This window comes from Antennarius striatus, chromosome 3 (assembly GCF_040054535.1).
Source record: "Antennarius striatus isolate MH-2024 chromosome 3, ASM4005453v1, whole genome shotgun sequence".
Lineage (NCBI taxonomy): Eukaryota > Metazoa > Chordata > Actinopteri > Lophiiformes > Antennariidae > Antennarius > Antennarius striatus.
In genome coordinates this window covers 19,062,501-19,078,950 of record NC_090778.1, presented here as the reverse complement: position 1 = coordinate 19,078,950, position 16,450 = coordinate 19,062,501, and the positions used below count along the sequence as shown (strand labels likewise).

At 39.4% G+C, this 16,450-nt stretch overlaps 1 protein-coding gene across 2 annotated transcripts in view; it reads right to left on the bottom strand.

The window, feature by feature from the left end:
- Positions 1 to 956: 956 nt before the first annotated feature.
- The window catches only part of ccser1 (coiled-coil serine-rich protein 1), a 141,539-nt gene continuing 126,045 nt past the window's right edge, over positions 957 to 16,450 (bottom strand). The window contains exon 12 of one of the 2 annotated variants that reach the window (XM_068309925.1): positions 957 to 6,238. In XM_068309925.1, coding sequence (XP_068166026.1) covers positions 5,507 to 6,238 — 732 coding nt within the window. In that variant the 3' untranslated portion in view covers positions 957 to 5,506. The remainder of the gene's footprint in view (positions 6,239 to 16,450) is intronic. The other variant, XM_068309926.1, reaches the window with a different exon arrangement.

Genomic DNA, 16,450 nt, shown 5'->3' with positions numbered 1-16,450 from the left:
AAGCGTGCACAGGTCCCCCCTAAGGGGTAAACAGTCAAAGTCTGCATCCCACACAGCATGTTCACAAACTCATTCTAATGTAATTGATTTTCTAAACACTTCTATACTTTATGGTCACTGCCAAATGAAACCTCTCTTAAATAGGATGGAGGGGGATGTCAAATGAGGTAAACATTCTTCTGTCTGGCGTCTAAAGCCTCTTACAGTTCACAGAAATGCTATATATTGTTTTCTTTATTGTTCTACTTAAACTTTTCTATTCTTTCACTTTAGATCTGTACAGTGAAATCTACCCTGCCTGAGTGATGGAGCCCAGGTTTTTGTGGATTCACTACTTTACCGTGCCACTCTGCTTTTGTGGAAGCAGACTGAATCGTCATTGCTCCAGTATGTCCAAGTCATTTCACAGATACACCTTATTACATCAAGCAAAGGAGATTATGCTTCCACCTGTGTCTGTTTGTCAGAGGTATCATGCAAAACTAATTAACTTGAGGGAGGGTGTGGAACCTGAGCTGGGCATGAAATTACATTTTTATAGAACCTGAGAGAGATGTCCAGGGTATTTTTATAGCTTTCTTTATAATTTTCTTTATGATTGCAAGATGCCAGGGTTTGGGGTTTTTTTGTGTGTGTTTTTGTAGTTTCCCTAAATATGCAGAGATTAATGGATTTCCACAGAACTGTCTCAAGGGCTGCGTTGGTCAAGCAAAATCACATAAAATCTTTGGCTGAATTTCTTGCAGTTGTATTTATATGTTGAAGGAGATGTACTAAAATCTTACTTCTGCTTCTTTTGTTAGATTTTTTTTATGAACAATAAAAATTCTGCTATCAGATTTGTTTCCTTTTATTTTTCTATTGTAAGACCAAAACCAGGATTGATGGTATCATAATGACTGTCATTTTCATTCCAAAACATCAGTGATGGAAAATAAGCAATCAAAGTCTCCACAAAAGGTTTCTATCAATTTTATTTGTGTAAAATGCTAACAATAAGGAAACAGTGGACAAAAATCATTAGATAAAACATTTATCATGTGAACAAATAACTGGGAGAGTGACAAAAAAATCAATTTGACAAAAAAATAAAGAGAAATACTTTGGATAAACACACTGCAAGGTTTTCTGAGCACAGATAACCAAACCAGTTTCTTTCAAAAGTGATAATATTTTAAAACTGCTTAGAAGGACACAGGAAATTTTTCTTTTCTTTTTTTTTCCATGGATGGGGGATTGTTCCTTGTGAATTTATTTGTGAACAAGTCAGAGACTCACAGTGTACAAGTTAATCCAATAGCTTTTTTTTTTTACAACACAAAGACTTCGGCTTAAGTGGATTATTGTCAGGACAAACATCAGAAGTTTAGAAAGTCATCGCTGTCAAAGTCTTGTGAGACAGAATCAATTTTAGTGCAAAGGCTGGATTTCAAAGAACCCCTGTTGAACCAGCGGCCCTGCACCTCTAAACAAGTTAACTGGCCATTACATTTAAAATCCAGCAAGTCTTCTGATATGTAACTTCAGCGGGAAATGCTTTTGGCTCAGACTACTGACTGCATCTGACGTTTGTCACTGAAACTAATTTTCATTTTTTAATATACCGTGTGCAAACAACACATGTGAAACCTAGTTTTAAGTGCCATTTATTCGGACATAAATAATTTGCATCACTTAACAGAGAATGTTAACAGTTATAATAATCTATGTACAATTGTATAATTCAGTTTCAGCAGTTGTAAAGAAACAATACAGTAAGCACATTAAAAAGCTAAGACAGCGTAATATATATGATTTATTAAAACTACAACAGTAACATTATGATGTTACCGTCATTTCATTTCATGATTATTATATTTATTTTTTAGCGCCACGTTCCATTCAATGGCAATAAATATAAGTAAGGCATAAAACAATAAATAACACAACAAATGAAACATGGTGTCTCACATGCAGGGCATACTGCTAAAGCAAGAGAAGAAATCATTGTTTTGATGTGACTGCAGACTGCAGACCCTTGTTTGAAATTAAATATCAGTTTGCTCTTACAAATTTTGTCTGGGTGTACAGTAATGTGTTTAACAGACCTCCAGACAGTGTTTGAGCTGCCAAACTCCAAGCGTGGGGTTTTCCCTTTCAGGACACACGAGATCAAAAAAAAAAAAAAAAACTACCTTTGTGGTTTTGTGAGTTTAAAACAACTGAAAGAAGCACACCTGTTTGAGAAACAAAATAAAATATGAGTGGGCAGTGTAGACTGAGCCAAATGCTCCCACATAGTGTCAGCTATATCAACATGCATGCACTGATGAGGGACGTAAATAGCAGATCTTAGAAGGTCATTTGGTGACAAATTGCAGTTCATTCCAACTGAAAACAAACCAAGCAGGGAGTGATAAGCTGTATTTCTCAGTCCAGATGCTCAGGAGCTACATTACTGACAACCTTCTACCCAACCAGGAACTTAATTGGATTCATCAGATGCATGATTAATTCCTGATTACAGCTTGAAAATCAATTGCGCTACAGGTCCCAATGACCAAGACTGAGAGTATTCCAACAGAGTTTCTGATGGATACACTACATGACAATATCAGGTGATAGCAGGAGACGAAGATAGGGGAGAGGAAGTGGGGTAAGGAAATCACAGACTGAAAATGAGAAGAACTTAAGGAACCACTGAGCTTTTATGAAATCTGGTGGGATGCTGGGGAGTAGAGAGGGGAAATACAGAGAGGTTGGGGCTGAAGGGGAATAAGTCTTGGCTGGGAGGAGAAAGGTGAAAAAGCAAATAAATATATAAATACATCTGGAGGGAGAGGAAATGTGCAAGTGAAGGGGACCAGAGGGTTGCAGCTTCTAATAGTCGGAGAGGAGTAGTCTTCCTTCAGGCTTTTCTTCACCTCAACCAAACCCCTGACTCATGAGGGGTGTATTACACACTACCTCACACACACTAACACACAATTTATACATCTGCCCTACAGGGAAGTGCTGTTTAGAGGCAGACAAGGCCAACAGCTTCTCCAAAACTGAACATATTCTGTGGACAGCAACAGCAGTGAACCTCTGCCCTGCAGTCAACAGTGGGGCCCCCAGGAAAAGGAAAAAGGGCAGTCTGAGTCTATTCACTTATGTTAATCTCACATTAAAGGTTGGTGTCTAATATAATTTTATAATGCCAAATTCATGTTGTTGGGTAAGTTTTAAAAACTGAAAATCGACATATTAGAAATCAGAAATATAAAATAAGGCATATATATTTATAAGGACTAGGTCATGCTGGTGCTATTACACCCCACCCCCCTTTTTTGTGGGGGGGGGGCTCAAGTAAACATGTTTGGTGCAATATTTGCTTCATGATTTACCTGAACTCCATTCAGATTGATTGCCTTAAAATTACCAAAATTAAAAACTTTTGACACTCATTTATCACAGAACCCTAATATTCACATTTGAAAACCAGCCTTAAAGAGAATATGAGAGGCTTCATTCCATATTTGGATATTTCCCTCTGCTGGGGAAAAAATGATGTAATATTCAGTCAGTCAGTCATCTTCAGATTACCACTGCTATATCCGCCGCAGCGGGTCACGGGGAGCCGGAGCCTATCTCGGCAGCATAGGGCATGCAAAATATAAATGTCTTCTGGTTAAAACCATTGTCTGATATTTTATTATTTAATCATGGGACAGTATCATCATATGAATGTCTGTAATGCATTAATTTAACATTGTTGGTATGTATTTATTCTAGTAAATAACAGGTAAATATCACAACTTTGTGTTTCTGCAGAAAGGGGCCAAGAATTAAGGTGAGAATAAATCTAATGCTTTACTAATATGAACAGGAGAATGAACATTACGACAGACAACAGCCTCACCCCATGAAGCTTTAGCCCTTTTTACACAGAGATCACACAAAGGCACCGCAACATACTTTTCTCTGTGACACCTGTTCACATGTCAATTTGAGGACATTTTCAGATAATTTCCTTCTTTTTAAATTTGCTGGAAAAATTAGTGAAATTGTGATTCTAATGCTAATAACTGTTGCATTTTTTAATGTGTATTATTTTAATACAAAATTCTACTGCATTAGTAAATCCTACTTGTCTTTTCAAATCAATTTGACAAGGTACAACACTTAATAGGAACAAGTAAATTAAGAAATTACTGTATGTGGAATTTAATCTATAGGCTGTCGTATCTGCACATGCTGTCACTTTGCTCTTAGTGCAGTTATGATTAGCACAGCCTTCTCCTACCAAGAAGGTTCTTGGGTCTAAACCGCATGGAGTTTGATTCTCCTCATGTCATGTGAGTTCTGTCCAGTTGGTTGAACCTTCTCCCACAGTTCACATACGTGCAACATTAGCAACTCTAAATTGGACTTATATTACAAATAAATTTATAGTTAAGTGCAATAAACTTAAAAATATATATAAATTCAACTTATAAAATACATTGAAAATTATAAATCATAAAATAATTTACTGTAACCACTTAAGTACAATAAAATTAAGTTAATTAGTTCATTCAAAAAACTTTTTTTTTTTCATTTTAACTGCTTATTGAAATCAACGGATGTGTGCTGCACATATTATATGTTAAAACATCACACCCCCATCTCATCCTTCCACGTTGTGTGTTTCTATAGATGTTTAAGGCAACGTTGTTCCTACCTCCGCTGCATCACAGAAACACACACAACACAGACCCTCCCCAGCAGCTTCCTAGTACTTATACTGAAGGACGGAGGGGAACAGAGGTGCTAGAGTCCCACGTTGAGCAGGTTGAGTAAAATTGGCAATTTAGGTGACAGTTATGATTCTATTGGAATACAACATGCTCACCTCTACCTACCTATAATAAGCATGCAGTAGCAGAGTCATTGTGTGGATGTTCATCTAAACATGTATTTTTCTCACTGGACATCAAGGAATGATGGTTGATCTGATGTTTATGGTCCCTTCCACAGTTCCTTCAGCAGCACATGGTCTCACCTGGTAAAACTTAAATTGATATTTAGAAAAAACAAAATCATTTAACAATAACCACACATGAATAACCCCATTTATGTTCACTTTTGTGTGTGTGTGTGTGTGTGTGTGTGTGTGTGCGTGCGTGCGTGCGTGTATGTGTGTGTGTGTCTGTGTGCGCGCGCGCGCGCGCACGCAACAGATATAAGATATGACTCATCATGCAGTTTGTCTGTCCGTGGGCGTAAGCACATCTAAACTGTCAGCATGACACAACGTGGGAGTTCTGACAGACGGGTGAGTGCCTTTTTCATGCAGCCTGATATGTCTGTGTGTGTGACCTTGCATATGAGTGTGTTTTAGTAAGCAAATCCATGGACTGAACTGTAAAATGATATGTAGTATGAATGTAAGCACATGTGGTTGAGTATTTTTTTTTGTACTGAAGGAGCAGCAGTTTATCTATAAAGTCACTTTAGTCAATATGGCTGCTTGTGTTTGGGACAGCATAATGTTTATGTGTCATCAAGTCTCTCTCTGCGTCAGAGCTTGCAGCTCAGAGGTGTGCAGGGAATGTTGGAGGAAGACATTTTTACGACTGTAGCTATGCAGAGACAGAGGACCTCGAGGTGGTTGTCCTAAACGACCCATAAATGTAGAGGATGAGGAAGAGGAGGCTGAGGACGAAGTAGGATGTGGAGGGGAGATGCTTGGAGAGGGGGTCCTACGGCTTGCGAGACTGAGGAGGCTTGAAGAGGAGCCGGTCCCAACTGCACGAGGTATATGACTGGGGGGATGGTGTTCTCCTCTCCGTACTCCACCTCCTAGCCCTTGAGCTAAGGATTCAGAAGAGGAGGACACCCACACCGGCTGCCTAGAGGACGAAGATGGAACCTCAATACGAGTACCAGTTGTTGAAACAGAGCCTTGGCATTGACTTGAGACTTGAAGATTGGCTATAGTAATAGATGAGGCTTGGGGTGACATTGCAGAAGTGGCAGAAGACCGGTTGGAGAGGCTCGGAGCCCGATGTGGAGCAGGGTAAGGGGTTGTGAACTGTGTCGAGATGCCCTGACAGTGGTGCTCCTCCCCCGCAGTGAGTCGCTCAGTGGGCACAGACCGGCCATGCGGCGGCGGATGCTGGCGGTTGGGGTGCTGGTTAGAGTGGTCCCCTCCGAATGCTGCCCGTGCTACCCTTCGGTCCTTTGGAGGCAGGCTGCTGCTGCCTAGTCCTGACAACCAGCCTGGATGATTGGTCTAACAAAGTAAGGCAAGAAGAAACAAGAAAGAGACAGAAGCAAATGAGAATTTAGGATTTATTCTGCCTTCTGTCTGCTAGAGTGTATGAGAAGTGAACATGTCTCAAGAGACAGAGGGAGAGAAAGACAAAAGACACAGGGACAGATAGAGGGACAGGCAAAAGGAGGGAGCACTGTTTTATGCTGAGCATATATTGTTAATTGGGTGACATTTGGAGAACGATCATTCTGAGCTCCTATAGCTTGTTCTAATTGTTTCTAAACCAACCAGAACCTCATCACTACAGAACAGATGCACACACACATGCAAAGAGAGAAACAAGACAAGTTATTATATGCATGTATGAAGATATGCACTCATGCTCAAATCCTTACTTGCAAAGCAATGGGACACACACACATACACAAACACACAAACACACCCACACACACACACACACACACACACACACACACACACACACACACACACACACACACACACACACAATGAGAAGATGGCATGTAAAGCTAGATGGCAGAAATGAGAGCCACCTGTTCTCTTTTACACTTCACTGCACCTCCTTATGCAACATATCTCCTAACAGTTCTCTCTTCTTTCTGCCTCTCTTCTCACAATACCAGAATCACACTGGGTACAAGTGTGCACTCTCCACTAAAAGAACACAATCTCTTCTGACACTGAGCCTGCCAGGAGAGTAAACTGAGTTGACAATCACTGAAACAATCTCTCTGGATTTTTTTCTTGCATGAGGTGCCTTAATGTGCCATATATGAATGTGTATTTACATTCATATAACCACTGAGTGCATGACTGTGTGTAAATGCACGCATTTTTTTTTGTACTGTGCATGTAAATGCAATTATGCTCTCCCATGTCTATGCATGTAAATTAATATCAAATGTAATGCAATTACTGCACTGAGGTTGTCGGCAGAAATTTATGCGAGAGAGAAAAATGTAATTAGCTAGGACACTGCTAACTGAAGAAATACTTTATAACAGTGCAAAAGCAAATTCAATGAAAAAGTTCCTATTCATAATGCTGTCCGTCCAAAATCAAATTAAAGATAGGACGCAGCACGGAGAGATAAAAGAAAAATATTAGAATTATAGGTTGCTGCTTTGTTATACAGTAGACTGAGCTTTACAAAAAAACATCAACTTGGATTTGTTATTTAGTTAATCTAATATTAATCTTATTATAATATCAACCCCGCTTTGTCACATAGGTTTTCTATTGGTGAAGAACAAATTGCTGGAGTATAGATTAAACATTGTACATTTATGGCTATCATATTTTCCACTGTCAATGAACATCTGCATCCCAGCCAAAAAGCTATTTCTGATCATTCACTGACTGCACTGCCTGTTTAATGTGTATTGAAATATATAAATTTGTAGTCAATACTAAAAGGAACAAATTAGAATTTTTGATTCACGTAAACGTTAAGTCAATAAATAAATACAGTAATCCCTTGCTCATTCGCATTTCAAGATGCCCGGCTTCACCTCATTGCGTATTTTAATAGGTAGTCACTTAATACCGTATGAGCATTCTATTGGCTGACAGCATCCGTACGCTGTGTTTGTTAATGTTTAAAATGCTTATTTTATTAAAATCTGACACATCCAAGTCTGATCTGGATCCAAATAATAATAATAGGTGATCTAATAATAATAGATAATAATTTTAGATTACTGTATTTGGATCTGCCAGAATGTTTAAATCTATGGGTGAAAAATACAATGAGCTATTTCATAATAATGATTTACACCTAAAGTCACATTGTCGCTTCAACTTTTATAATTCTGTTAGATTTGATACGTCTTGAGCTTGGGCCTGAAGAAAACCTAAAGGAAAGTACCACATACAAAATATATTTTTTCTTGCATAACTATCAAATCAACAATGATATTGATGTTATTAATTCTTGGGGTATGTTTTCATGGTTGGGACAGTCATTCAATTAAGTTAAACCTATTATAGCATAATTACTTTTCATTGTATAAAACATAAGCGGGGCATTGAGCGGCAATTGTTGCTGGCAAAAATTATGCTTATGCTACACGTGTCAGATGCTTGCATTCCCTAGACTACAGTCCACAGAAACATGAAAATAGATATAACAGTTCCTGATATGCTCATTTGACACTTTTTTTCCCCCTGAATTACAACTAAACAATACCTCTTCAAAAGCTCAGTTTTCATGTTCTTTCATGTTCAACAATGTATAAAATCAGCAGCACACTGCCAAAACACTGTGGCATTGTTGATACAGCTTATTTAAAGAGCTCAGGGAGTAGGTTTATGATTTCTAATAGGCTGTAATGGGTGCCGAACAGTACAAGACTTCTTACAGATTCCTTGATCTAATTAAGAGGAGTAAAAACTTCTATCCCAGCCCAACTTTGTAGATAGAAGTGCTGTGAAAAAAACAAGAGCGAAATGCCATATCATTGAATATTTACTATGACTTTGGAGCTTCATGTGGGGTGGCTTAATTAGGGCCAAATTGCTAATCTCAACCAAAAAAAAAAAATCTGTGGTGTTTTTCCATCCTTAGACATCTGAGAAAACAACAGAAGGTAAGGTAAAGAACAGTAAAATACAAATTGGCAGACAACTTTGAACAAAATAATTACCAGGCATACTACAAAGTGTTTGTTGTACAGACATATGCTTGGTATCAAAATACATTTCTCATCCAAGTGTAGAGAAAAGAATCAAATACAACCAAGGCCTGGGGTAAAACTGGGTGGCATATGTGTGAGAGCATAAGGAGGGAAGACAGAGAAAGAGAAAAGAGAAAAGGGTCAGGTATACTGAAATGGGAGTAAACAAACAAATAACAAATAAGAAGACAAAAGAAAAAGAATTAGAGATGGGCAAAAAAAATGTTATAAATACAGAGATAAAGCTAAATTAGTACCAGCAGTTGAACAGTCAGAAAGGTGAAAATCGAAAGACAGAGCAGGACTGATTTATTAACTCAGGTGTCTTTTCTCAAGTACAAGCTCTGCGGCAAACAGGCAACCTCTTCGCCAGTGACACAATGGCCATTGTGCAGACAACCAAGAGAGGCTCTGTTACACACAGCTCTATAAACACACACACAAACAAACATATACACACCCAGGTATAGTAGAGTGATTTAAGACAGACCTCTCCTGCAACCTCAGATTTTATTGGACAGTGAACAACACAGCAATGTGGTAATGGCCAAGTTTGCATAAAGAAGATCCTTTAAAGCCTGACACAGCTGAATACAGGGAATTTAAAAATGCACACATACTTTTATTTTGTCATAATTCATATGCAAAACTATGTTCACGCACTGCAAATCTTGTGAAAACACAATTTTAGCCATGTTGTCTTTATTCACGTAATTCCAAATGACCAGTTTTTCAATGAAATAACAGTAAAATGGTATGAAGATTAGGGAGAAGATGATGCCTGAAAGAATGCCATGGTTGGAAAAAACCGATCACTGCTGATTACAATACTTCTTGTCCTTTCGGCTTTTCCCTTCAGGGGTCGCCACAGCGAATCAATTGCCTCCATCTAACCCTGTCCTTCGCATCCTCTTCTCTCACACCAACTACCTTCATGTCCTCTTTCACTACATCCATATACCTCTTCTTTTGTCTTCCTTTAGGCCTCCTGCCTGGCAGTTCAAAACTCAACCTACGAACACACTTTCCTCCTTTCCTTCTTCGACCAACAGTAGTCCAATTTCCACCGGCACCCTGTAGGTCAACAGCGCCGATGGCGGTCATTGTTAACCTCAGTGCCAAGCCATGTTAACAGTCTACTTACTGTATGTGTGACTGTGGGCGTCTGTGCAGATGTGTGTGTGTGTGTGCATGTGTGTGTGTTTGTGTGTGTATTTGCGTGTGTGTGTGTGTGTGTGCGTGCGTGCGTGTGTGTATGTGTGTGTGAATGGGGGCGGGGGGGGACTATATGTGTCACTTTTTAATGTGGTATGTTTCATTATTTCATCACGTTTATCTTGTGAAGCACTTTCAAGTGCATTTTTTATGTATGAAAAGTCCTGTATAAATAAAGTTGGATTTGATGATTTGATGATTAACCCGGGCCTCGGCCGATCCGGTATGGAAGTCATAGGTTTGCTTTGGATGTTTAATTTTGCAAAAGTTTTACGCCGGATGCCCTTCCTGACGCAACCCTCTGTATTAATCCAGGCTTGGGACCGGCACAATAAGACAGTGGCTCGTGTCCTCTTGTGGCTACATTCGTCCTCTTGTGGCTACATTGATTACTACTACATTACTACTACATTGATTATATTGATTACTACTGCTGATTACAATACAGATGAGTGGAAAAGAAATTACTGAATTTGTATGGATATTCCACCTCAGAAAAGAATGGCGCTTATGTAAATCACTTTGCTTTTGTTCAGTCTCTTATATTTCTTAAACATAGAGTTCATGATTTCTGATCCCCAACCAAATTAGAAGTACTTTTAGAGAACAAAATAGGTGTAGCGCACATATATTCAAATTTCCCCCACTGTAAGTGCCATCAATCACACACCATGACTCAGTATTCTTAATAATAATAATAATAATAATAATAATAGACCTTTATTGTCCCACAGTGGGGAAATTTGTGGATTTTACACACACAGATCAAATATTAATGAAGGCCATGGGGCTGAAAAAAAAAGGCCCCCTGAAGTTTCCAGTTCTTCACAGTGAGATTAGAGAGATACAAGTTTGTAAAGTATTCTTTATGACTTTCTTGTCTTTCTTTACACTTGCAAGAACAAAGCAATCTTGTGGTCTTTTGAAACTTCGAAAAGCCAGGGCTTTTGATAAAATAAGAGTACACCTACAAAGTTGGTACTCCAAACATTATTTAGATGGTAGCTAAATAAATCTTGTAGTCATAATGGGGGAACCTAAACAATCCCACTTCACTCTAACAACCCTTATCTAAAACAAGAACCAAGGCAGTCAGGCACTGCAACATCCCACGTCTTACCCCGACCTACTTCCAGTGTAGGTCAGGGTACCCCGAAAGTAGTACCTGACAAGGGCATAGCTTTGACCTTTCAGGGTAGGTCAAAGCTATGCACTAGCCTTGACCACAGATCAAAGTTAGTGCATAGCTTTGGCAAACAGAGAGACTGACACTAGCTTTGATCTACAGTATGGTGCTACTCAAACTGGCCTTCCCCCTCATCTTTCTATCTTATCCAGTTCACAAGTGTACAAAAATGGAAATTTGACCTTGACCTAATTTTCTCAAGGTCAAGGTCATCATCTCATTTTCATCCCCTTTGCTGCCCGAGTAATCTGCATTTTGTTTTATCTTTCTATTTGCAACAATTGCTAAGATATTTGGTGGACAAACTAACAAACCAAAGGACAAACACACTTCTTTTCCTTTTGGCTTTTCCCTTCAGGGGTCGCCACAGCGAATCAATTTCCTCCATCTAACCCTGTCTTCTGCATCCTCTTCTCTCACACCAACTACCTTCATGTCCTCTTTCACTACATCCATAAGCCTCCTCTTTGGTCTTCCTCTAGGCCTCCTGCCTGGCAGTTCAAAACTCAGCATCCTTCTACCAATATGTTCACTATCTCTCCTCTGGACATGTCCAAACCATCTCAGTCTGGTCTCTATGACTTTATCTCCAAAACCTCTAACATGTGCTGTCCCTTTGATGTACTCATTCCTGATGCTATCCTTCCTGGTCACTCCCAAAGAGAACCTCAGTATCTTCATCTCTGCTACCTCCAGCTCTGCCTCCTGTCTTTTCCTCAGTGACACTGTCTCTAGACCAAACAACATCGCTGGTCTCACAACAGTTTTGTACAACTTTCCTTTCATTTTAGCTGAAACTCTTCTACCACACATCACACCTGACACTTTCCTCCACCCATTTCATCGTGCCTGTACACACTTCTTCACCTCTTTTCCACACTCTCCATTGCTCTGGACTGTTGACCCTAAGTACTTAAAATCCTCCACCTTCTTGATCTCTTCTCCCTGTAACCTCACTCTTCCACTTGGGTCCCTCTCATTCACACACATGTACTCTGTCTTACTGCGGCTAACCTTCATTCCTCTCCTTTCCAGGACAAACCTCCACCTCTCTAGCTTCTCCTCCACCTGTTCCCTGCTCTCACTGCAGATCACAATGTCATCTGCAAACATCATAGTCCATGGAGATTCCTGTCTAACCTTGTCTGTTAGCCTGTCCATCACCATAGCGAACAAGAAGGGGCTCAGAGCTGATCCCTGATGCAGTCCCTCCTCCACCTTGAACTCCTCTGTCACACCTACAGCACACCTCACCACTGTCTTACAGTCCTCATACATGTCCTGCACCGCTCTAACATACTTCTCTGCCACTCCAGACTTCCTCATACAATACCACAGATCCTCTCTGGTCACCCTGTCATAAGCTTTCTCCAGATCTACAAAAACACAATGCAGCTCCGTTTGGCCTTCTCAGTACTTCTCTATCAACATCTTCAAAGCAAATACTGCATCTGTAGTACTCTTTTTTTTGGCATGAAATCATACTGCCGCTCACAAATGCTAACTTCTGCCCTTAGTGTAGCTTCCACTACTCTTTCCCATAACTTCATTGTATGGCTCATCAGCTTTATTCCTCTGTAACGGACGAACACACTAACACTGACAATTACAACACATCACAGCTTTGAAGCGGGATGCAAAACAGGTTTCTTTTATTGCTGTACATGAAGTTGGATGACTATTTGAAAATGGAGCACTGAAAGACAGAAATTCAGTCTCCAACGTTACCTTTGGCACTCCAACATAAATGTGCAACAATCAATAAAAACAAGGGGTGATGTTGCAAACTGAGTCCTGTGTCCCAAGGCCATAGCATGCCTACACTTTGAACTTACTGATTTTCATCACTGCACTTCTCCTGAAAGAAGGAATCCTCTTGTACTGCCTATAGTGATGTTCTTCTGTTTATTTTGACTTTGCTGTAGTCATCCATCTTTCACTTCACCCTCTTCCCTGCCTCAACTATTTCCCCATACAGTCATCCTGATTTCCAAATTGCTGTCTCAGTCTGAACCTCTGTCCCTTTGATAATTATGCTGAATTTCCTTTACCTCAACTAATATAGGCAGTAAAAAATGTACATTGAAAATGTAGCAGCACACCAGCAAACCCAAATAGATCAGGGGAAGGCAGAGTATAAAAATATAATAGGAACAGGGATCCGAAACATTACCATTGATAGTGCAGGAAAGGACACTGAAACAGAACTGGACATGAAATAGCATTAATGTCTGTCTATCCATCCATCCATCCATTAAATTACTAAATTGCAGAAAATCAATGTTAAAATTTACAAAAGAATAGAAAAAATGGAAAAATGATCAGTTGTTGATATTTAGCAGGTTTGTCAATGTGTGTTTGTGATTAATTATTTTGTGCATTCCAGTGAATGATAATGTTACTTAACTGAATACAGAGAGTGCAAATCTCTGCCAACATTATCGTCATGAAAACAGCTACTGTAATTTCATTACAAAATATTTATCAGCAGTGTATCAAAAGTGGTTAAAAACACTGCTACTAAGATCTTCCTCATGCAAAAAATACATGATACCACCCATTTCCTTGACCCAGACATACTCTCATGGAATCACGTGTTTATCATCTATGAGTTACCATCAAAATGTTCCATTTGGGTGGATCTAGATCTATTCTTATTTCAGATGCAATTAAAAAGACTAAGTTCATCTAAGTGACTGAGTTATCTCAGCTACATGTTGCTGCTAATGTCACATCTCTACCAAACTACTTTCTGTGACCCAATAGATGTTAATCTAATTGGACATTGTTGTGCAATTATATCATCTCATGTCTGGGTACATTATTTTGATTGGCCTATTTTGATTGACAAATTATTTATGACTATGCTCACAAGAAAACAAAGAAAGAAATGTCTAAAATGTTTTCATACAAATATTTAATCAAAACTTGAAAATGTTGTGAACAATGGAAGAAAAATAGGTGATCAACTTTTTAAAGCACTTTTGTGTCTCAACGATGTGTCTCATCTGCAATGAGGTGAAGTCACGCATGCTGATGCGCGAATGTGTGAGGGATTACTGTAAATGTTTTTACTGTGTGGGTATTTCAATATCAGAGGTCAATTGTGTTAAAAGTTGTCACGAACATGTGAATTCAAGAATGATATAATTTTAAATGCATAATTTAACCACAAAGACAGATCTCAGTCCCTATTTGTGTTTTCTTCCCTTCCGTCCCTCCCTCTGCACCTCTCTGGTCTTCAACTTTCTTTTTTCTCTCATCTGTAAACTTCTCCACTTCTGTTGTCCGTTCCCTTTTCCCTTTACTCTCTCTTCGTTATGTAACATGCTGCTTAAGTATGGAGGAAGGGCTGAGCAGACCCTGACAGTAGGAGGATTGATGGCATGCTTCTACTGTCTGGAGACCAGACATAGAGAGGGGGAGAGAAAGGAGAAAGAGAGTTGAAAGATGGCAAAATTTGTTTTGGTTTTTTGTGTGGTGACACTTGGGGTGGGGTTGAGGACTGAGATGCAGAGGGCAAAAGTTGAGCTTAGATCGCTGCAGCTGTCAATCCAGACCACACTGCAGCAAAATGCCAAGCAGGTGGCTTGATGTTACTTCGTGGATGTTCCAACAGGAGGCACTCACTGAGAGGCAGGACAGTACGATGATGCACTGCACAGATAATCGGCTCACAATGCCACCAATCTTGAAGCTGTCACTGTACGTACGCAAAATTATCTGCATTGAACTGATGTTATATTGAATTATGGGAGCCAGACAAAGTAACCTGCTGCAACCTACAAGTATAAAACGGGGGTATGTGTGTGTATACACAACTCAATAAATATTTAGTTTACAATATCTTAGACAGGGCATCTCTACAGCATATCAGTGTGGCTAAAGGGCTGAATACATTACAATGTCTGAGACTGAGTCATCTCTAGCCTATCTCACTACAAAGATATTCAAAAAAGAAAACAAACCTATCTGCAGGGCCTGGAGCAAAAACTGCAGCTCTTCTAACCATACTGTATACACAGCACTTAAACCATTCGAGCACTCACACATGTTCAAACAAATGATGGGAGTACTGGGAGTTTTTAAGGGGTATGTTGACTAGTGCTGCACATTTTGATAGTTCTGTGACAGTCCAGCTGCTTTATAATCAGCAGAAGGTGGTGCACACAAACAATAATGGTTTCATGGTTCTTGTACAGTGGAGTTCAGAGTAAAAGCATAGTCCCACTCCATGTAAAGCACCAGTTGAGAGCAGGCCCGATGTGGCAAACACTATATAATGAAATTGCCAACAGTGTCCTCTGATGACTTTTGGTAACTTTTTGAGCAAGGAGTCACCATTTGTCTTTTATGACTACTGGAAACATTCATGCCAACATTACTGCAAGAGACTAATATTTTCTTTACTTGAATGGAGAAGAAAGATTGCACTACGGCATTGAGATTCCTGTTCACAAGTGATGTACAACTGTCTATTACCAACTTAAATGTCAACAGCAAAACAAAGGAGGAAAGTCACAGTTTTCTTTTTAATTCCCACCTGGAGGCACTCAATAATATTACAGATAAGTTAGAGGAAGATTAGTTCAGGAATTTTGCACTCCATCTAAAGTCAAGACTTCTTTGTTACCTTCATCTAGTAGTTCTTTTTGTTGGTTAGTTGGTATGTTGGCAGTCCAACACTAAAACTACTCTACAGACTATGAACAACAAAATTTGGAATTGGGTTTATTGTGCGTGAAAGAGAGTTAGAAAGAGAGAGTGACATTCAAGCCTTTATTGGTGGCTGCCTGGATGTAATTGCAGTATACAGTTTTGGGTGAATCTTGACACTCATTAAAAATGTTTCTGAGCAGCATCACTACCACTGTGCCACCCTAGAACTGTATTGCAATTCAAATCATCTAAAATGATCACCACCTAAAACTGCAGTCGCTGGACTTTGGCTTGATCAGTTATTCTTACAGTCACTACTTAAGCCTGTCAGTGTTAAGAAGTCTATAACTCTAGAACCTAAAATTCTTCCCAGAGTGAACAAGGCAGCCTGGTAAGTATGGAAGCCAGTGTCATGCTGTGGCCAAGAGTCCTAATGAGGTTTCTCGGGCGGCTCTGATGGGCATATATGCTGAG